Source organism: Heterodontus francisci, chromosome 4, assembly GCF_036365525.1.
Source record: "Heterodontus francisci isolate sHetFra1 chromosome 4, sHetFra1.hap1, whole genome shotgun sequence".
Lineage (NCBI taxonomy): Eukaryota > Metazoa > Chordata > Chondrichthyes > Heterodontiformes > Heterodontidae > Heterodontus > Heterodontus francisci.
This window is the reverse complement of record NC_090374.1, coordinates 107,633,460-107,657,406: the sequence shown is the minus strand read 5'-3', so window position 1 is coordinate 107,657,406 and position 23,947 is coordinate 107,633,460. Positions and strand designations below refer to the sequence as shown.

Sequence of the window (23,947 nt, the reverse complement as noted above, 5' to 3'; positions counted from 1 at the left end):
GTATTGGTAGGAGTGACCACCGCACAGTCCTTGTGGAGACGAAGTCCCGCCTTCACATTGAGGATACCGTCCATCGCGTTGTGTGGCACTATCACTGTGCTAAATGGGATAGATTTTGAACAGATCTAGCAATGCAAAACTGGGTATCCATGAGGCACTGTGGGCCATCGGCAGCAGTAGAATTGTACTCAACCACAATCTGTAACCTCATGGCCCGGCATATCCCGCACTCTACCATTACCATCAAGCCAGGAGACCAACCCTGGTTCAATGAAGAGTGCAGGAGGGCATGCCAGGAGCAGCACTAGGCACACCTCAAAATGAGGTGTCAACCTGGTGAAGCTACAACCCAGGGCTACTTGCATGCCAAACTGCGTATGCAGCATGCGATAGACAGAGCTAAGCGATCCCATAACCAACGGATCAGATGTAAGCTCTGCAGTCCTGCCACATCCAGCAGTGAACGGTGGTGGACAATTAAACAACTAACTGGAGGAGGTGGCTCCACAGATATCCCCATCCTCAATGATGGGGGAGCCCAGCACATCAGTGCGAAAGATAAGGCTGAAGCATTTGCAACAATCTTCAGCCAGTCGTGCCGAGTTGATGATCCATCTTGGCCTCCTCCTGAAGTCTCCAGCATCACAGATGCCAGATTTCAGCCAATTCGATTCATTCCGCGTGATATCAAGAAATGACTGAAGGCACTGGATACTGCAAAAGCTATGGGCCCTGACAATATTCCAGCAATAGTACTGAAGACCTGTGCTTCAGAACTTGCCACGCCCCTAGCCAAGCTGTTCCACTACAGCTACAACACTGGCATCTACCCTGCAATATGGAAAATTGCCCAGGTATGTCCTGTCGACAAAAAGCAGGACAGGTCCAACCTGGCCAATTACTGCCCCGTCAGCCTACTCTCAATCATCAGGAAAGTGATGGAAGGTATCATCAACAGTGCCATCAAGCCGCACTTGCTTAGCAATAACCTGCTCAGTGACGCTCAGTTTGGGTTCTGCCAGGGCCACTCAGCTCCTGACCTCATTACAGCCTTGGTTCAAACATGGACAAAAGAGCTGAACTCAAGAGGTGAGGTGAGAGTGACTGCCCTTGACATCAAGGCAGCATTTGATCATGTATGGCATCAAAGTGCCTGAGCAAAACTGAGGTCAATGAGAATCTGGGGGAAAATCCTCCGCTGGCTGGAGTCATACTTAGCACTAAGGAAGATGGTTGTGGTTGTTGGAAGTCAATCATCTGAGCTCCAGGACATCACTGCAGGAGTTCCTCAGGGTAGTGTCCTAGGCCTAACCATCTTCAGCTGCTTCATCGATGACCTTCTTTCAATCATAAGGTCAGAAGTGGGGATGTTCGCTGATGATTGCACAATGTTCAGCACCATTTGTGACTCCTCAGATACTGAAGCAGTCTGTGTAAAAATGCAGCAAGACTTGGACAATATCCAGGCTTGGGCTGATAAGTGGCAAGTAACATTCGCGCCACACAAGTGCCAGGCAATGACCATCTCCAACAAGGGAGAATCTAACCATCTCCCCTTGACATTCAATGGCATTACCATTGCTGAATCCCCCACTATCAACATCCTAGGGGTTACCATTGACCAGAAACTGAACTGGAGTTGCCATATAAATATCGTGGCTACAAGAGCAGGCTAGGAATCCTGAGGCGAGTAACTCACCTCCTGACTCCCCAAAGCCTGTCCAGCATCTGCAAGGCACAAGTCAGGAGTGTGATGGAATACTCTCCACTTGCCTGGATGGGTGCAGCTCCAACAACACTCAAGAAGCTCAACACCATCCAGGACAAAGCAGCCCGCTTGATTGGCACCCCATCTACAAACATTCACACCCTTCACCACCAACGCACAGTGGCAGCAGTGTTTACCATCTACAAGATGCACTGCAGCAATGCACCAAGGGTCCTTAGACAGCACCTTCCAAATCCGCAACCTCTACCAACTAGAAGGACAAGGGCAGCAAATGCATGGGAACACCACCACCTGCAAGATCCCCTCCAAGTCACACACCATCCTGACTTGGAACTATATCGCCGTTCCTTTACTTTCGCTGAGTCAAAATCCTGGAACTCCCTTCCTAACAGCACTGTGGGTATACCTATCCCAAATGGACTGCAGCGGTTCAAGAAGGCAGCTCACCATCACCTTCTCAAGGGCAATTAGGGATGGGCAATAAATGCTGGCCTGGCCAGTGACGCCTACATCCCATGAATGAATAAATAAAAAAATACACTGACCCCTGAGGAACGCCACTGCAAACCTTCTTCCAGTCAGAAAAACATCCAAAAACTACTCTTTTTTTCTGTCATTTAGCCAATTTTGTATCCATGTTGCTACTGTCCCTTTTATTTCATGAGCTATAAATTCGCTCATATATCTGTTGCGCCGCACTTTATCAATTGCTTTTTAGAAGTCCATGCACATCACATCAACATCATTACCCTGATCAACCTTTTCTGTTACCTCATCAAAAAATTCCAGCAAGTTAATTTAGCACGATTTGCCCTTCACAAAGTCGTGTTGGCTTTCCCTAATTAACCCGCATTTGCCAAAGTGACTATTAATTTTGTTCCAAATTATTGTTTATGGAAGCACAGAGATTAAACTGACTGGCCTGTAGTTACTGGACTTATCTTTACACTTTTTTGAACAAGGGTGTTACATTTGCAATTCTCCAGTCCTCTGGCACCACCCCCAAATCTAAGGGTGACCGAAAAATTCTAAAAAAGACTGGAAAATGAACCTGCTGTTCTTTCTCACGATAACAGCATTCATCCTACCACCACTGCCATTCTGCCAGTCTCTATTAGCCAACCAGTGCCGACTGCTGCCACCCATCTGACGCTGGATCCTCAACACCCAGAGCCGCTCGAGGGCATTCTGCAAGGCCATCTGCAGTATCCCCCAGTGAAAGTCAGCGGCGTTCCACCAGCCATGTTGCAGCCATTGGGATAGCACTGTGTTGGGGCACCAGGATAGGCAAAGGTGCCCAATTGCATGGCCAAGATATCAGATCAGCCACCATTACATGCCCCACCTGATTTTCCTTTCAATGAAAAGGAGGAAAATTGGATAGAGTAATCTGATATTGACCATTTCACACTCCCATCAAAATTAAAAGTTCTTCCTGTTGAGCCAGATTGGCTTTGTTGGTAGCATTCTTGCCTCTGAGGCTCGACATTGTGGGCTTAGTCTTCTCTCCAGGAGTTGAGTACATAATCTAGGCTGACAATTCAATTCAGTAGTCATGAAGCAATACATTGGGCTGGATTTTGCAGTCAATGCAAAACCAGGGTGATCGCAGCTGATCACAAAGCAAGTCTCACTGAGAGATCTGGCAATCTCTCTGGTGAAAGTTTCACCTTTCACAGTGCGACAGATTGAAGTGTTCTTTACTGGACATTTACAGCGTGGAGCTGGAGTGATGTCATCAGGCTGTCCAAACATTCAATCACATTAAAGGATTTTCACAGAAACATAAACAGGAAAGAAAACGCAGTAAAATAAAATCACTTCAAAAAATTTATACTTAGAGCAAATTAAAGATTAGAACATGCACATGAGGTGAAGGCAGAAGCTGAAGTATTCTGAAAAAACAATTAAAAATTTTTAAAATGTCACTTAAATATCTATTAATTAATAATTTAACAGCACTCCACAATTATACAACTATTTTTCGGGGGCCAGTTCTGTTGTTCATCAAATTTAATTACTTACATTGCCGTTAAAAACAGTTACACCTGATTGAACAAGGTGTATGTTTATAAGGGGTTTCTAACAGCGATGTGGGAGCAGGCATAGTACTCTTAGGAATATAGGAACAGGAGTAGGCCATTTAGCCCCTTGAACCTGTTCTGCCATTCTATGAGCTCATCGCTGATCTGCGACCTAACTCCATATATCCGCCTTTGCTCCATATCCCTTAATACCTTTGGCGAACAGAAATTTATAAATCTCAGTTTTAAAATTAATAATTCATCTAGCATCAATTGCTGTTTGCAGAAGAGAGTTCCAAACTTCTACCACCCTTTGTATGAAGAAGTCTTTGCTAATTTCACTCCTGAAAGGTCTGGCTTTAATTTTTAGACTCTGCCCCAATGAGAGGAAATAGGCTAGATTGGGAGGAACTATTCGTTCCCCTTAATATCTTGAATACTTTGATCAAATCACCCCTTAACCTTCTAAATTCCAGGGAATATAACCCTAGTCTGTTTAATCTTTCCTCATTGCTGTAGTATAAAGGTTTGAAAGGGTTAACGTTTGGGACTAACACCCCCCACTATGATGATGTAAGAGATCAACTGAGAGAGAAACTTGGAGAAGAGGCAGCTTGGCATCAGTGGAGTTCAATATACCCAAGTAAAGCTGTACATAGATCTTTCATATGTAATAAACTAATTATTGTTAAAACTTACCAAAGACTCAGTAATCTCTCCTAGCTAGATTAACCAAACATACAATATGCTGAACAGCAGTGGTTCTTGCCATATAACATCACGGCAGCTGTGAGGGACCCAGCAAACTTTGAAAAAAAGAAGGTTGGAAAGTCAGACCTGAAAAAACTGGCACCAAAACTGCAGAACTTGAGAACAGGCTGTGAGGAGCCCCAGAACTGCTCCATGGATGAAGTAGAGGCATTCAAAGTCATGGAGTCGGCTTGCAGAGGCATTCAGGCTGCACCACAGAGGTGTGATGGTCTGTGAGAAAAAATCCCAATCCAGCGATTGCAGGCTTTGAGTCAAAGTACCAAGCAATGTTCGGGGATCTGGTGAGTAACCCTTTAAAAAAGGGTAGAAAATTGTTTTTAACACTGCACTGGGCAGGCAGCACCAGGAAAACCAAATCCCTAACAAGGACAGATCCAAGGTCAGTGCCATTACAGTGGCGACCATGAGGCAGAGAAAAGAAAGGAAAAAATGTGGCTGCAAATACCTGATACTCTAGGGGAAGGGAGTGAAGAGATTATTGAAATAATGCTGAAAAGCCGTGTTCAAGAAATAAATACCGAGTCTAGCAGAGAGATTTCCCAGGGAAAGACAATGACTGTACTGGGAGTCAGTGCGAGGCTGAAGCACAGGAAAACTTCCAATTCTAAAAGGAAAATTTAAAACAAATAAACTACCTACAAGCTTATGAAAGCCATGGATCTTCAATTTACGCTACCAGAGAGGTTTGGATACATGGAAGGACGAAATCAAACTCAAATCTAGACACTTTGGAGAAAAAGATTTTTGAAGTACAGGATTGCTTCAAATTTAGACAGCAAGTCTGAAGCAGAACATATGACTTTATTCCATAGGAGCAATAGCAGATGATATTATTGCAAGACAAGGCAGTAATGTGACATCAGATAAATTTGAGGAAGTCTTAAAAGCCTTTGATAATTATTTCAATCTGAGGGGCAACAAGATTCTAGAAAGGGCCAGAAGCCAGGTGAACAGGTAGGCATTTTTATTAATGACCTTACAGGCTAATTGAAGGACGTAAATATGGACACGTAAAATCAGAATTAATATGAGATCGCATTGTAGTAGATATTGCTGATGAATCCCTATCAGATTTATTGCAGTCTGAGGAAGACCTCGCCCTAGAAAAAGTAATATAGCCGGTGAGACAAGCAGACATCTGTAAGCAGAACAGTGCAATTTTGAAGGTGAAGAAAAACCGTGGGTCAGGGAACCTACAATGACCATAAAGATCCTTAAACACAAGACTTTAAAAGAAGGGCCAAAAAAGAAAGGGAGGGAAAGTGCAAGATGCCACGGAACCCTACCAGTGCCATGGTGCCAAAAAGACCCACAGGCTCGGACAGTGTCCAGCAAATAAAGCAGAATGTTTTCACTGCAAGAAAGTTGATCATTTTGGAAAGATGTGCCAAAGTAAAACCTCTACTTTCACAGGTTCTAAAGGAAAAGTCTTCACGTATAGATTTATTCATGAAGTACAACAATCTCCATCGGAAGAGAAATCAGAAAACTTCCTTGGCGAGATCAATGACCCTAATCATGCATTCTGGACTGCAGATATATATGTCAATGGACATATTTATTTTTATCCATTCATGGGATGTGGGCATCGCTGGCTAGGACAGCATTTATTGCCCATCCCTAATTGCCCTTGAGAAGGTGGTGGTGAGCTGCCTTCTTGAACAGCTGCAGTCCAGGTGGGGTAGGTACACCCCACAGTTCTGTTAGGAAGGGAGTTCCAGAATTTTGACCCAGTGACAGTGAAGGAACGACGATATAGTTCCAAGTCAGGATGGTGTGTGACTTGGAGGGGAACTTGCAGGCGGTGGTGTTCCCATGCATCTGCTACCCTTGTCCTTCAAGATGGTAGAGGTCGTGGGTTTGGAAGGTGCTGTCTAACGAGCCTTGGTGCATTGCCAAACTAGACACTGAAGCAAGTGTAACAGTTTTATCAGACAACGAACTGTGGTTATCAACGATTGCCTGCACCCAACCAACAGTTACACAGTCCAGGAGGGATTGAACTGAAAGTCAAGGGAAAGCTACAGGCAACACTCCAGTGTTGGGAACAAGGGAAAGCAGATATTGGAAACATTGATGTTCTACAGGATCATGAATTTTCTCTTTTAAGTAGAAGAGCTTGTATAGACCTTAATCTTAACAGGAAAGTGGAAGAAGTTAAGTAGCACGAATCCAGAATTCATTTCCAAAGAAGAGTTTCTGAAATTATTTACTGGTCTAGGAAGACTTAAGACTGAATATTGTATTACTTTGCGAAAAGATGCTAAACCTGTAGGTCTTTTCACACTTAGGAAGATACCACACCCACTAATGAAGCAAGTCTAATTCAGCTAGAAGAGATGGGAGTCATTTCTCCTGTCATTGAGCCTACAGAGTGGTGTTCTGGAATGGTTCCAGTTCCTAAACCTAATGGTACTCTTCACATTTGTGTAGATTTAACTCAATAAGGCTGTGGCAAGAGAAGTTCACCCGATGTCCTCAGTGGACAAAAGCTTGGCAAAGTTATCCAAAAGTACCACGTTCACAAAGCTGAATGTGAATAGTGGATTTTGGTAAGTTCCTTTGGATGAGAAGTGAAGGTTCTTTATGACCTTCATTACTCTGTTCGGAAGATTTTGTTTTAATCATTTACCATTCTGAATAGCATCAGTTTCGGAAATATTCCAAAGGACTATGTTGAACATTCTACAGGCCTTAAAGGAGTAATAGGCCATATGGATGACATCTTAGTCCATGGTGAATCTGTCAGAGAACATGACCTGAGGGTTAGAGTGATATTGAATCATCTACAAGAAGAAGGCCTGACACCTAATGAAAAGTGTGAATTCTCAAAAATGTCTATTCATTTCCTAGGTCACATTGTTAGTAGTAGGGGCATTATGTCAGACCCACAAAGGATGAGAGCCATTAGTGAATTCCCAATCCCTACTTTTGTCCAAGATCTTCAGTAATTCCTTAGAATGGTTAATCAGTTGGCAACATTTCTGCCCAATCTAGCGCATGTTACTGAACCCTTAAGACAACTAGTCAGGAAAGCTCAAGCATGGTGTTGGGATGCACATCATGAGCATGCATTTCAAAGGATCAAGGAAATGCTGATTTCACCAGATATTATAACCCCTCACTACCGACCACAAATGAAGCAGATGCCTCATCTACAAGGTTAGGGGCAGTCCTTTTTCAAGAACAGCCAGATGGATGTCGCATTCCATTTATGATGCATCTCAAGAATTATCTGAGACTGAGACGAGTTATGCCGTCATAGAGAAAGAAGCTCTCGCAGTCATGTGGGCTTGTGAAAAGTTCTCAGATTATATCATTGGCTTAAAAGTCATCATGGAGACAGACTACAAACCCCTAGTTTCCTTACTTGATGAAAAAGAACTCACTAGAATGCCTCAGAGGATCCAGAAATTCCAGTTGAGGCTAATGAGATTCATGTATGAAACAGACTATGTATAGGGCAAGCTGCAAACGACAGCAGATGCATTGTCCAGAGCTACTATTAACCATCCTACACAACAGGATGTTAACTTCATTAATGAGATTGAGTCATATTCTCAGTTCACCGCATCACAATGACCGGCAAGTTCAAAAAAAGCTCCAATAAATTCAACATTGTCAGATGCAAGATGAGGAATGCATCCGAGTCCACCAATATTGCATGCAAGGTTGGCCATAGCAGCGTCCCAGTGGTAAGGTGATAAAAATCTTCTTTGAGCACAGAAAGCACTTTACTATTGTGGATGAATTGCTGGTATATGATGAGAGGCTGGTGATTCCGGTCTCACACCGGGCAGACATCTTGCAGAAAATACACGAGGGCCACATGGGTGTCACAAAATGCAGAGCACGGGCTCAGTGGTGGCCGGGAATATCGAAAGATATAAAATAAATAATTTCTAATTGCCAGGTATACAGAGTGCACATACCAGACCAGAGAGAACCCTTATCTCGACCCAATTTCCAACCAGACCATGGGAATGGATCTATTCATGTTCAATGCGAAATCCTACCTGACTGTCATCGACTACTTTTCAAGGTGGATCGAAGTCAAACGTTTGTACACAATGATACCAAGACTGTCATTCGAGCTTTGATGGAGATCTTTGCAACACATGGCATGCCCGACCAGGTTGTTTCTGATAATGGTCCACAATTTTCAAATGACCACTTCATGCATTTTGCAGAAAACTGTGGATTTTTACATCTTACAAGTTCCCCTAGATATCCTCAATCTAATGGTGAAGCTGAGAGACGTGTCAGACCTATCAAAGCACTGTTAAAGAAGAATGAAGATTTTCAAACAGCGCTCCTGAACTACAGAACTATTCCATTGCTTTGCGGATTAGCTCCATCAGAACTGTTGATGGGAAGGAAGCTCAAAACACAACTTCCCATCCTACCCAAAAAAATTACTTCCAGGGCTAGAAGTCCAGGATTATCAGAGAGTTCAAGACAGAGAAAAGTCTTATCAAAAACAACAAGTTTATACCTATAACAGGAGATATCATACCAGGAACCTACCCAAGTAGATGGAAGGAGAAAAGGTATGGGTACAAGACCAGGCAGAGAAGGAGTGATCTTCCAGGCAGATGAGAATCAACAGCGATCTTATTTAGTACATACTTCAGAAGATAGTATAAGAAACAGGAGGAATCTTACTTCTATTCCTCAAAGACATCAGTCAGTCATACATTTGGATGAACCAGTTGTTGAACTTGAAATTCAGAAAATACTACAAACTTCAATGAAGACAATCCAAGTCAACAAACAAGAGTTCAGGGAAAGACTACTGATCTTCCGAGTCTAACAACAACACAATCAGGGAAGTTGTGAAGCCTCCTGACAGATTGAATATGTGATGTCAGAGACTTGGGGGGAGATGGGGTAGTATGTAAAAGTAAAAATGCATGAATGTATTAAAAAAATGAACAAAGACTTGGGAGGAGATGTAGTATAAGGGTTTGAAAGGGTTAATGTCTGGGACAGTGTGAGTAACATCTCCCACTATGATGATGTAAGAGATCACGTGAGAGAGAGACTTAAAGGAGAAGAAGCAGCGTAGCATCAATGGAGTTAGACATACTTAAGTAAAGCTGTATATAGTTCTTTAATATGGAATAAACTAGTTGTTGTTAAAACTTACCAAAGACTCAGTAATCTCTCCTAGCTAGACTAACCAAACATACAACAGTAGCTCACACCTTGGAGTGTAGGTATCATTCTAGTAAATCTATACTGCACACCCTCCAAGGCCAATATATAAGGTGTGGTGCTCAGCACTGCTTACAGTACTCCAGGTGTGGTCTAATCAGGGCTTTGTATAGCTGAAGCATGACTTCTACCCCCTTGTATTCTATTTCTCTAGATATAAAGGCCAACATTTCATTTGCCTTTTGATTATCTTCAATACCTGTTCATGACATTTTAATGATCTGTGTACCTGGACCCTAAGTTTCTATGTTTCACTGTTCCTAGTTTTTCACCATTTCGAAAATAATCTATTCTATCCTTTTTAGGTCCAAGTTGGATGACCTCACACTTGCCTATATTGAAATCCATTTGCCATAGTTTTGCATCCTCACCCAGCAGATTGCCTTACTTAGCTTGAATAGAATAATATCTCTGCACCATGTTCTACAGCCAGGGGCAGAATTTCTCACCATGCAGTTTCCTGTCCTTTTAACCTTCCTGCAGGACTTTGCCATCTGGCTACCTGTGCAGGCCTATTCCCAATAGTCAGACTGCCTTTCTGGTCTCTGTGCCTCTTCTCTTAAATGCCTGACTGCAGTAGTCCCTGCTGACTTCCAATGAACTGGATTGCCATAACAGCAATGAGTGAGAATAATTGGTGGAATGACAAATCATCTTCCATTGTCCCTAGGATTTCAGGTTTCAACTGCTCCATTCTGAAAGCCAATACACATCTGGCAACTCTGTTGTCATGTAAGTTTAATACCTTTAAAGAATGCTTTAATTTAAAACATATTTTAGAATAACTCATATATAGATTTTCTCTGTGGAACGAAATGGCCACAGAATCCTGAAACATGACACATATATTTTATCTTTCACCGTTATAAAACACAGGTTAGGCCTTAACTGCAGCATTGTGTTCAATTCTGGAACTACACTTCAGTCAAAGCCTTACAGAGGATACAGAAGACATTTACTGGAAAGGTAACAGGCATTGAGGGACTTCAGTTAATTGGAGACTGGAGAAGCTGGGTTTGTTCTCCTTAGAGCAGAGAAAGTAAAGAGGAGATCTGATAGAGGTGTTCATAACCATGGAACGGTTTAGTTAGATTAAATAAGGAGAACCATTTCTAGTGACAGAAGGGTCAGTAAACAAAGGACACAGATTTAACGTGATTTACAAAGGACTCAAACGTGACATGAGGAAACAATTTTTTTTTCACAGCAAGTTGTTGTGATTGGAATGCACTGTCTAAAAGTATGGTGGAAACAGCTTCAGTAGTAAATTTCAAAGGGAAATAGATTTTTAAAAAAGTACTGTGCTATGGGGAAAAAGCAGGGGCATAATTGAATAGCTCTACTAAAGAGTCAGCATAGGCATGATGGGCTGAATGGCCTCCATTTGTGCTGTATCATTCTATGATCATTTGGATAGCAAGTGCATTCTTCCAGACCAGAAACAAACAGTCTTGCAGTAATTCATACTTTCCTTTCTGCCTATAGTGTACAATGACAATAGATTATGCTTCTAAAGGGCTCCAAACCCGCGCAACCCAACGACATGTGTCGGGTTCTGGTCGGGTTGGGTCGCACTTCCGTGTCCGGCATTCGGGCTCGGGTCGGGTCAGGCCAGATCGGACCCGCTCTATCACCACCTCAGGTAAGTGACTGTAATGTAAATTTACTTGTTGGACTTTAAAGGTGGTTTTGCTACAGTTATTTTAAGCTTGTGCAGGTAAGGACAAAGTGAAAAAAGGAAGGTAGGTTAACTGATGGTCAGGTCAGGTTGGGTCGGGTGCAGGAAAAAATGGAAGGACTCGGGCTGGGTCGGGCTCGGGGTCGGATGATGTTCTGTCAGGCTCAGGTCGGGTCTCATTTGCAGACCCGAGCAAGCCTTTAGCTCACGGAATCGGTGAAAGAAACTGCTTGCATCTCCTATGTTCACATATCTGTCCAGATCTGAGCATTTCTGGGCAGTCAGTCATAGAACCAAGCTTACAATAGTATGCAAATGGGTAGTTTAGAAATTTTTAAATTGAATTGGTAAGCTACAAAAAAAGCTAAAATAAACACAAAAAAAGCAATGTTTGGATGAGAAATGGGATGCAAAGAATAAGGATAAACATTAGGACAAAAAGAAAAAATTGTGAATAATAAGATTTAAAAGAGAAAAAAAATGAATGTGGGACATTCCTTGATTTTGACGGGGCCTTCATTTCAATATTAAAATTAAGTTAAAAAGATGCAAATCAACTTAAATTATCCCGGGGGCCATCCCATGCCATTATTACAGCTGCCAGCTGGAAGTCCTGTGCCTTTGGAACTCTGTTCAGAGTTCCAAGGCGTGACACTGGTGGGGAGGGGGGAGCAGTGAAATCTTCAGGTCGAGAGGGGTGCGGGAGCAGGGAAAACCACTCAGATTGGTTGTGAAAATGGTGGGAAGGGGTTGAGGGTCAAATGTGGAGGTTAAAGTTCGTTATTTGAAAAATTGTCTTTCCTGGGGTATAGGTAATTTTATTTATTGAGAACTCATTGCAGTGGGTGAGAGAGGGGATGCAAAGTTTGAATAAAATTTTATTTCAAATATTTGTGCGGCGAGACCTTTAAACATTTAAATTTACATGAAAGGCTTGAAGCCTTTTAAAAATGGTGCTGGCGTCAGCGCAGTGGCACCGGACGCCATTGCCAGGGACGGAGCAGCTGCCCCCTCGACGTCATCTAGGGCAGCCGCTCCGTCCCCTCCATTTTAAATAAGCCTCTGCGCAAAATATCAGGGGGGCTCAGCGGCAGTGCATTTGAAGACCACCAAGATCAGGCATGCCGCCGCGATTTGCGGCATGCTCTATCTTTCAGCCCCATTTGTGGAATTCTCACCTCCTATTGCTCGCAGTCTTACCCAAAACTCAATATCTATGGACTCCTACACTCACTGGGCTGGATTTTACCAAACCCACGACATCGGGCTCCATGGTGAGGGGGGGCCAGAAGATCGTTGCGGCAGAGGCCCACCACCGAGCTTGACACCGGGAGCGACCGGCCCGATCCTCCCGGCTGTGGCGAGGCTCCCTGGCGGCCCTCCCGCCGCTGGGCAATGGGACCGCTATTTCAATATATAAATGAATGAGATGAATACATTTAAATGAACTTACCTTGAAGCTTCTGGGCCCGTCGTGATCCTCTATGCGTCGGATGGCACTCCGGTGCCTTCAATTCCCCGTCTGGGGAAAGCCAGCATGACACTGGTGGGGAGGGGGGAGGAGTTAAAATTTGCAATGCGTGGGGTCGGTGGGGGCAAGGCATGGGGTCAAATAAAAATACTGAGTGTAGGGGACGGTGGGAAGGGGTGGACTTTAAACTTTGCGCAGTCTGGGATGGGGGAAGATCAGATTTAAAAGGTAAGTGTTTTGGGGCAAGTAGTTGATGTAATTGTTATTGGGCGGTGTGGGAAAGGGGCATTCGAATTTTATTTGATAAATTTTGAGTGGGTGTATCTTTAAAAATTTAAAAACACCGGCAGGGCTGGCTGGCCTTTAAAAATGGCGCCAGTACCTGCGCACAGGCAGTTGATGCCATTGCTGGTATCAGACAGCCCACCCCACTCCATGTGATTTGGGGGGGGGGGCCAGACCGCCCCGGCCATTTCGATGAGACGCTTCGCGGGAGATCGCGGTGGCTCTAAGATTTGCAGCCCACACGCGCAGGCGCCATTTTTTGAGCTCACCGCCAAGAGCAATGGCGGGCTGTTAAAATCCAGCCCACTGCCTCTGAGCTCAAAACTTAACAAAGAGAGCTGTAAGGAACCAGTTACATCATAAGTAGGTGTGAATGGCCACTATCCACCCCACATTGTGTGGCTTCAAACTGCAAATCGTTCTGGGTGATCAGGTGGTCACCTGAGCGAAACTAGTTGCAGATATTGAATCTTATTAATCCAAGCACCAGGGAGAGACTGAGCAGTTTAAAAACAACAGCTGCAGTGACAGCAGCAAAGGCAAAATACCTATGCCTTAAGCTGGAGACGACAACATCTTAAAGCCTCCAAGTCTGTTTCTTTTCAAATCCACCAGTACAGAAAACCGATCTTGTAATAAGCAACTAACTTCATGACCTGCTGAAACTCCATCCCCTCCAGAGAATCCTGCAACAAATTCGATATACGACTCCGGCTATCAAATCCACCTAACTACACTTCAGGAGTGAAAACACCTTCTTTGCTTGGCCCGCAATGCATGACTTTTCCCCGGGACAAGCCAAATCACGTGGCTTACGAACAATTCCATTATTTGTGATTTGTCAAAGTGCACTATCCTCTTTAACGACTTTCTTCCTCGTGTGTGTGTGTGTGCCTGGTGAGTGAGTGACGTAGTGCTAGATTTTCGGGGTGAACGTGTGAATGAAAATAATCCTCTTTATTTCAACCCATGAAAAGTGTGCTGCTGGTTATTCAAACTGGCCATACACTCAGTGTTATGAAACACACACATCTTCCTTGTCAAAAATGCACTAATTACAGACAGTAAAGGGAAGAGAACTGGGGTTTCAGTCTCTCTCATTTCTGTCCATAACACAGTATTTTACAGAGTAGCTGCCTTTTCATGTCTAGTTACTTTAAAATTGTGTAAATGTGAATGCATTCCTGTATAGATATATATTATTAGGAAGACCAGAAAAGTGCTACCTTGTTAAGGTTTTTGCACATTTTGAAAACAGAATTGAGAAAAGGGGTTGTTTTATTTTTGTGGTTTGCTTAATGGAGATGAAGTTACTGCTGCTGCTCACTGTGTCACCACAGATACTGATAATTGGAATGATGGAAAGAAGATTAGTGAGGAGTTAGTCCTGTGCGTAATCTTGTACTGCTGGACCAGATTTGTCCTGTAGGGAATAGATTATCTCATTTTAGTTTTCATTTGTATTAAGTTGAGGTGCCAAGAGCAGGAGGTGAGATTGTGGTTGGATTTTGTTTCCTACCAGGAAGAAAATCAGCACAGCTCCAGATCAGAGAAAGAAAGAGTGGATGAGCCTGAAAAGCAAGGGAATACAGCCACAAAGGGATGGCTAGTGAGTAGTCACCGTTAAAATTAAATTAAGGGAATCTGAAACAATGGGTTGAAGACAATTACAGTGAGTAAAACCAGAGCAATGAACTTCAGATAGAAAGAAACACTGGTAACTCAGTGAAACGTAGCCCTAGAAAGTGCATTTGGAATGTTATTTCAGGGTCAAATATTAATTGTTAAAGTTTTCTAGGGTAGAAATTCTAGTTTGTGCATGATTATACCCATAAATTCACACTTTAAGTATTTTTTTTATTTCTGGCTCCCTCCCACACAGTGACTCATCTGAGAGAGCATGCACACACTGAACTGGAATTTTAATGCATTGCTATAACTATTTAAAAGGCTGTAGCAGCCATTTACAGGTCATGTAGATGAAATAAACAGAATGGAAAGGGTTTGAGGCTGCGCACTATCACTGTACAATGAAGGATTCCAAACACCACCATCACCATCACCTTTATAGATCATTATAGAGTTGTTGCTGCATGTAGTTAGGTAAAGGAATGTTGTTCTCAGTAGTCCAGATGTGTCCTCCCAGAAAGAAAGAACTTCCATTTATACAATGCTTTTCAGGCCTTTGGGATGCCTCAAAATGCTTTCGAGCCAAAGAATTACTTTTGAAGTGCCATTACTGTTCTCACATAGACTAATGTGGCAGCCAATTTCAACACGGTAAGGTCCCACAAATAGCAATGAGATCAATGACCAGTTAATCCATTTTTGATAGTGCTGGTTGAGGGATAAATGTTGGGCAGGACTTGGGTTACTTTCCTGTTCTTCTTCAAATAGTACCATGGGATCTTATACATCCACCTGAATAGACAAGTGGGACCTCAGTTTAAGCTCACAGTTGAAAGATGGTATCTCTGGCATTGTAACACGTCCTCAGTACTGCACTGATGTGTCAATGTTTATGTGATTTTTCTACAGTTTCCCTGGCTCTGTCACGGAGGTTATGGTGGATTAGTGGGAGATTGCCTGCGGTAATTCACCCTCACTGTGTTTAAGTCCTGGGTGGGGAGGCAGGGGCACGGAAAATATTTTCACTCTGGGCACAAGTCGAAAACTAATGGTTCCAGGTCAGCCATTATGATTTTCCTTTCCATTCAGGTTGGGCAAGAGGTATAATGGGAGGCCAATCTGCAACTCCCAGTTTTCCTCTGCACCCAAAACAAAAATTACCACAAGAATAGGGCTTGAACCCACAACCCTCTGGCTCAAATGTAATAAATAGTATTACTACTGAGCCAGGCTGACACCAAAGAGTCATACTTGAAGAAGATGCCAAAGTCAATACTGCCCAGTTTTTATTTTAGCAAGTATCTGCTTTACCTGTGCATCATTCAAAATACATCCTCAGAAATTATTACTCTTCCAAAGTTTTCATGCAATCTTGCAGTCCTTTGAATGCTTAGACTGCCTGGCCATACAACAGCATGGCACACATGAAGGAGGCAACAAACACATGAAACCATCATCATTATTGTACATATGAACATATGGATTAGGAGCAGAAGTAGGCTCTTCGAGCTTGCTTCACCATTCATGGCTGATCTGTTTGTGTTTTGAATTCCACATTCCCATCTACCCCCGATAACCTTTGCCTAACAAGAATCTATCTACCTCCACTCTTGCCATATCTTGTCCCTATTCACTCATGTATGAGCATACACATAACCCCAAAAAAATGACACTCAGTATATTGCACTTCTGCTCTGGTTCATGTATACTTGGAAGAGTATTGTACCAACAATGCCAGTGGCCCTGACCAAGCCAGCATTTCTCAACATCCTGAGTCAGTCTTAACAATGTTTGCAATCAGTGGCACAACCATGCACACTCTGGAGAATAGTTAGCGAACCTGAGGAAGTAGCACCAGTTGAAGAAAAGTGGTGGTACCAGAGAAATATCAGGAACCTGCTGCCTAGATGCTACAGGGTTGCCAGTGACTCCCTGTACTTTAGGATATCATGAAAATGGCTAACTGTCATACTGCTGTTGCTCTACAGTAGGAAAGGAATACAAAGTGCTGGCTCTGTTGAACCATGCATTGATTTTCTGTCAGTAAAACCAGTGAACAGAAAATTAGCTTATATTGTAAAGGTTGGATATGCTAACTTGGAAGGAGAAAGAGGTATTATAATTGCTGTTGGAGGAGACTTTGATTTCTGCTGTGGTGGAGGTTGGGTGCAGGTCTCCTTGCAGCAGATGGCATAACCATCAACCTGAGCATGTCTCCTCTGTAATGTCAGGCCCGTATATGTGGGAGATGGCACAATTGATCCGTTGTTATCTGATCTCCCTGGCATGCATTCTTTGTTCATCTTCTTCTGGTGCAAAATCCTGCCATTGAAAGCAATCCCTGGACCTTGCAATGAAATGCAGTGCATCATTAAGGGTTATCTTCACAACAAGTGATAACCTTGTTGGGCATTATGATCATTTTAAATAGGCAAACTGAATTCTAAATGAGAATGGTTTGGAAACTGGGAAAAATTGGCATTTTTACCCTCTTACTTTGTCATAGTTTTATTTTTTTTGATCACTGAATTGTATGCTGAGGCTCTTTCCAGAGTAAAGTCTGGGAGCATGCCACCAATGATGATTATTTAGAAAACTCTGGTGGTGTGGGAAAGTGGTTTTGTACTGTAAGGCTGACTCTGATTGGTCCAGATATGTGCTGCTTCAAGACATCAATGCTATCTTTGACAGTAATTCTGCTTGTAGGATGAGCTCCATTGCAGCTGTGTACCTAGGCAACATGACACAGGGCTGCAAACGGTAGCCTTGGTCTCCCAAACGACATCCTTCCATTCTTAATTTATTTTCAAATAAGGATGACCTAAAAGTGAAGGCATGCAAGAGCTCTGGGGCACCAGGCATTGCCCTGCATAATTCCATAATAGTAGTTGCATGCCACGTCCATATGGAAATTGAAAAATCCCTTTTTGGATCATATACACAGCATCATGCACAGGGACTTGAATGGCAATGTGGCTACAGATGATCACCCTAGGGATTCAGAGAAAGCTGGCAGTTCTGTAGACTCTGAAAGTCATTATGACTTTGATGGTCTCTGGCAGTGCTAGATGGATGTTGAAAAGTGCGGAAATCTTCTCAAAAGAGGTGGCACAGCTTTGAAAGTGCCTCCCTGCTTTGTTTCTAGCATCCTTCAGCTCATTTTTACTGACATTAACTAGTAGTTGTGCTCGGCACAGATCAATGTACAGTGAAATTGTGAGGTTTTGTACATCAAATACACCATCTGACATTTTGGACACTTCAGTATGGCTTTTACTCAACCTCTTCTGCCAAGTGCAGCACTGAATGAAGTTTCTATAAGTATCCCAAGAGTCAGAAGGTTACAGTTTCAAGCCCTACTCCAGGACACAAGCACATAACTTAGGTGAACACTTCAGTGCAGTACAGAGGGAGTACTGCATTGTCAAAGGTGCTATTGTGCTAATGAAATGTTAAACTGAAGCCCTGTCTACCTGCTCAGGTGGATGTAAAAGATCCCAACTTACTATTTGAAGGGGAGCAGTTGAGTTCTCTTGGTGTTCTGGCCAACAGTTATCCCACAAGCAACTCCACCAAAAATAGATTAGCTGGTCACTTACCTCATTTGCTACTTGTGAGACCTTGTTATGCACAATTTAGCCACTGTGTTTGCTTAGATAGCAATTTAAAGGTACTTCATTGCTTGCAAAGCACTCAGGGTCATCGTGTGAACGTGAAAGGCACTATATAAATATAGGTATTTGATATTACATAATTATTTAAGTTTCCCCTCTTCAGCCTCTTATATGTCTCTTCCAGCACCAGTACTACGACAGTAATGTGCAGATAGTACCCCTTAAATATACAAGTTGACCCCTTAATTAATGTTCCACATGACCGAGTGTATTAGCAGTCTATTTTCACCTTCTAGTTATTTTGCTAGGTCAGGAAACATATGGTAAGTGCATGCTGTACTGAGCTCCTGACATTGTTGTCCCCTGTCTGCTATGGTGCTAGCAATTTCTAGGCTATAATAATGAGGGTTTAGAAGGAAGAGAGTAAAGGAACAGAACAGGTTAATAAAAGAGAGACTAATAAAGTGCATTTAGTTTGTCTCCTTTCCCAATCTGCTTAAACAAACATTCCCTCCTTTACCCTCATAATAACTTTGGTTTCCTCAGTATATAAGTTGTGAGAGAATCTCTACTAAAGAGAGAATGAGTTTACTAAAAGATATCTTTAAATAGTATCTATCAAGAAGTTTGAAATATTAGCAACAGTATTTTTCCTGATAAATGAAACTTCCGTGTGAGCACTTGTTCTAGAGAATTTCAGAATGGATAACTGTACTCAATTTTAACTTTTTTAAAACTTTGGTCCCCATATAAGCATCTGTCTGAAAGGCAGGAGTAATAACATAATGAAATGAAAAACCTTTTAAAATGTAATATACTTTTTCAATTTTAACATGTCAAAAACTCATTGAGTTAGATATCAAACGCCTGAAACACAAAATTACTGCCTAAAACAAGAAAAGCTTTGCTTTCTATATCAAAGCTATAACTGATTTTGTTAAGTAAAGATGTTACTTGAACAGTTTAAAAATATATTTTAAGTAATCTGCATGTTATGACCAGCTGAGAAAGAGGTCTAGGGGTCCCTTTCACCCTTCACCTGGTCTTACTGTAACAGGGTTTAATTTTAAACACACCGTGTTTTTAGCTCCCCCTTGGTGAAACCTTGTTCACTGCTTTCCAATTATAAGGCAAAGAAACTAGCACAAACAGGCTTTCTTAGGTTTAAAGAAGAAAAGTTGAAATTTATTAAACTTAAACTCTAATTCAGTTAATGCCAATGGATACATGATGTGCCCACGTTATCATGCATACACAATACACACATGCAAAGAGAGAGAGAAAAGAGCAGAAGAAAAATAAAAATGGAAAAGTTTGAGGCAATATCTGAAGAGTTTTTGTTCCGGTTCTTCGAGCTCACTGTAGAGTCCTTGATTGTAGGTAGATCTTGCTTTTCGTTGGGGCCGAGTATTCTTCTTAGACCTTGTTCGTTGTAGGAGACTTTTCTGTCTTGAGGTTCATGAGTCTTCAGTGGATTCAGAGGCTTGTAAGAAAGAGATGGGAACAGGCAGACAGGAGAGGTTGTGGCAAGCCAGCCAGGAGAGATCTTCTCAGTCCAGGAGCATTCTGCTTTTTGCCCAAAACTGTTTGTACAAATTCAAAAACCTCAGGTTGCCCAGCAGGTTAGTCATGTGACTAGCTGGTTTGACCTTGTCCATTTGTGTAATCGGCTATCTTAGTAGTCTACCTGGAATGCGAGCTCCCCCACCTTCAACGTCGGGTTGAATGTGTCAGGGAATGGCTGCTTTGTCCTTCCAAACACTGTCTGTTAAGATGCAAATATCTTTTCCAGCCACGGCTGATTTGTTTAACAAGTCCTTTCTTCACTCCAGTAACAGTTTAAAATCGATGTTCATGACAAAATTAATGTGCCTTATTCTTGGCAGGTGGGCACCTAGCATGACATGCATTATAAATAGAACTATATATAATTATATATTAGAATTATTTCTCTGTTCTAAATGAACTGCAGAACTTCATTCCTAAGTAACATGTTTATTCTCAAGAGTGAAAAATGTATAATACACCCCATTGATTAAAAAGTGCACTTATGTAACATGCAATCAATAGTTCATGTTTGGAATGCAGTGTCATTTTGTTGTTATTGTTAGGGCAAACACAGCAATCTCATACAAAACAGCAATGAAATCAAAGATGCACTGTGCTTTTTTTTGATGATGTTGGTTGAGGGAGCAATGTTTGACCAGCACATCTTTGCCTGCTGCAAAGGAAGCGCATTTTAGCATCTTCTGCGAAGGACACACCACTGACAATTCAGCACTGGGAAGTTGTACTTAAGTCCTCTTCAGGGACTTGTACCCATGTCTTTGGGCCCAAAAGAAGAGTCCTACTAACTGAGCCAAGGGGTGAGTTTTGGAGTTTGGAATATTTGAGCACATGCTGTTCATAATTTTAGAACCATAAGTTACGACCATGCATTCTTTTGGTTCAGTTAGTAATAGCTTGAAGACACTATACAAATAGACACCTTGGAAATGGACTGCATGTACCCAAATTTCTGATTTGGGCTGCTCCATGTCAGCTGTGTATACTCTCAAAATTATCCCCATAGAGTGTAAATGCAAGATAACTCATTAGCTCAATATTTAGACTCATACTGAAAATAAAATGCCACCAGCAAGTGGACTTTTGACATAATTACTGGATTATAGAGCTGATATAATGCATTTTTATTTTACAGTATTCCTAAGTGTATTTATATCTAGTGTGTGGTGATGAGAAATGTAGTTGTAGCAGCAAACACTTGGTTCACTGTCAAAACATACAGCCCCTCATTAGAATTAATAAACTTCTCATCTGAAACAAGCCAGGGGAGATCCAGACAAACAAGTTCCACAATGCAATGCAAATCAACAGGAAAGAAATAGAAGTATTATTACATTTCTTAACTCCTGAAATTCATGGAATATTGTACTATTTCTCTTCTCAGTTGCAGTGGCAGAAAGCCTTAATTTCAAGACCCTCTCAGCAGGTACACTTGACATGTAATCATCTCTTTCCCTCTTTACCCCTTGATCAGAGAGCATCTCCCCAGTTTCCCAAGATGTACATGTACGAGAATTATATTAGGGTCGTTCTAATGATAGTAGAGGTCCTTCCTGGGACTACCTGAACAATTAGAGCTCTGATTTTCTGCGATTTGTTGTTATGAGCTGAAATTAATTTGAAATAGTGTCATGGGATGTGGTAATCTGTATGCTACAATTGGATATTGCATATATTGAAGTTGATCTTGTTAAAACATAAATTTGATTGACTTTAACAGAATCTCAGCTGAGACCATTTATCATAGCAGTAGAGCACATTATATTAATGGTTAGGTAGTATTTCCATTGGTGCTGAAAAAGCTGCATTTACAGCAATAAACGACGTTACAAAAGAGGAAAGCTTTGTTACAAAAGTAAAATACTGCAGATGCTGGAAATCAGAAATAAAGACAGAAAGTTCTGGAAAATACTCAGCAGATCAGGCAGCATCTGTGGAGAGAGAAGCAGAGTTAACGTTCAGGTCTGTGACATTTCATCAGAACTGGCAAAGGTTAGAAAAGAATGAGGTTTTAAGCGAGTGATGTTTGGGGAGGGTGTTTGGTGGGGAAGAGAACAAAAGTGAAGGTGTGTGATAGGGCAAAGGGCAGGAGAGATTAAATAACAAAGCTGTCATGGGACAAAGGCAAAGAACGTATTAATGCTTGTGGTGAAAGACAAAGCATTAGTCCAGAGAGAGTGTTAATGGCAGAGTAATGAGCAGCTCTATGCACATGAAAAAAACAGACACATGGTTAAAAAATAAAATAAACAAAAGAAAAACATAAAAAAAGGCCAGTTATGCTCTGAAATTGCTGAACTCAAGGTTGAGTCCACGTGGCTGTAGAGTGCCTAATCGAAAGAACAGGTGCTGCTCCATGAGCTTGTGTTGATGTTCACTGGAACACTGCAGCAGGCCAAGGACAGAAATGTGGACATGAGAGCAAGGGGTGTGTTGAAATGGCAAGCAACCGGAAACTCGGGGTCACGCTTTCAGACTGAGCAGAGGTGTTCCGCAAAGCGGTCACCCAATCTGCATTTGGTCTCCCCAGTGACCACATTGTGAGCAGCGAATACAGAATACTAAATTAAAGGAAGTACAAGTAAATTGCTGCTTCACCTGGAAAGAGTGATTGGGGCCTTAGATGGTGAGGAGAAAGGATTGCATGGGAAAGTGCCGCAGGAAGGGGACAAGGTGTCAAGGGTAATGGAGGAGTGGACTAGGGTGTCGTGGAGGGAATGATTCCTTTAGAATACTGACAGGGGAGGGGAAGGGAAGATGTGTTCGGTGGTGGCATCATGCTGGAGGTGGCAGAAATGGCAGAGGATGATCCTTTGGATGTGGAGGCTGGTGGGGTGGAAAGTGAGGACAAGGGGAAACCTGTTGCTGTTCTGGGAGGGAGGGGAAGGGGTGGGGCAGAAGTGCGGGAAATAGGTCGGACACGGTTCAGGGCCCTGTCAACCATAGTGGGGGGGAATCTTCGGTTGAGGAAAAAGGAAGACAAGGAAGACAATGACTCTGGCATTAACACTCTCTCTGAACTAATGCTTTGTCTTTCATCACAAGTATTAACATACTCTTTGCCTTTGTCCCATGACAGCTTTGTTATTTAATCCCCCCTGCCCTCTGCCCTATCACACACCTTCCCTTTTGTTCTCTTCCCCACCAACACCGCCCCCCTCCACCGCCCCCCATTCACTCGCTTAAAATCTAATTATTTTCTAACCTTTGCCAGTTCTGATGAAAGGTCACAGATGATGAAACATTAGCTCTGCTTCTCTCTCCATAGATGCTGCCTGACCTGCTGAGGAAAGCTTTGTTGTTTGTTTGGCTATTTATTCACCTACAATTCCAGGGACCTTTACATTATTAGCTGTGTGGGCAGAATTCCATGGACAGGAATGATTGAAAAACAGGAAAATAGGCAGTGTGGAATCAGTACTTTATGAACAATGGTCATTTACAACATAATAACTGTAATCTACCTACCAGTGGGGCACACTGACACTAATGTTATATAAAATAAACTGTAGCCCTCAACTCCAATAAATTAGGTATTACTTAGGGTCGCCAACTCTGATTGGACATATTGTTGGAGGTCTCATCACATGACCTCCAGCCTCACAATCAGTCAAACTGCCTTTTGAAGCACGTCCAATATTTTTATATCTATTGAATGAAAATGTTCAAAAAAAAGAAAAAATGCACAATTCTTTGAGTGCATCTATGATTTATCTCCTAGTTGCCTGCAGCAGTGTCCGACAGATTTATCTTTAATTCCTGCAGACTCCAGGTCAATCCTAGAGAGTTGGCAACCTTACTGCTCCTGACAGATGAGTTCATTCAGCCTTAGAGTTTCCACATTACCCAACATGTTTCACATATAGATGTGAAACTGCTAGTAACTTAAGTTGATATATCAGGTTAAAACAACCTCAGTTGTAGAGCCTAGGTGTAAATCCATTTCTTCCACTGAGGGTTCCT

At 42.3% G+C, this 23,947-nt stretch overlaps 1 protein-coding gene across 5 annotated transcripts in view; it reads left to right on the top strand.

Moving 5' to 3' along the window:
• LOC137368700 (proteoglycan 4-like) overlaps positions 1 to 23,947 on the top strand; it is a 186,511-nt gene that overhangs the window by 61,071 nt on the left and 101,493 nt on the right. For 2 of the 5 annotated variants that reach the window (XM_068028865.1, XM_068028869.1), the window contains one exon: positions 11,227 to 11,383. The exons of the other annotated variants lie outside the window; for them this stretch is intronic. Coding sequence is in view for 1 of the 2 variants with exons in the window: in XM_068028869.1 (XP_067884970.1) it covers positions 11,233 to 11,383 (151 nt within the window). In the remaining variant the exon portion in view is untranslated. The remainder of the gene's footprint in view (positions 1 to 11,226; positions 11,384 to 23,947) is intronic. 5 annotated transcript variants of the gene reach the window in all.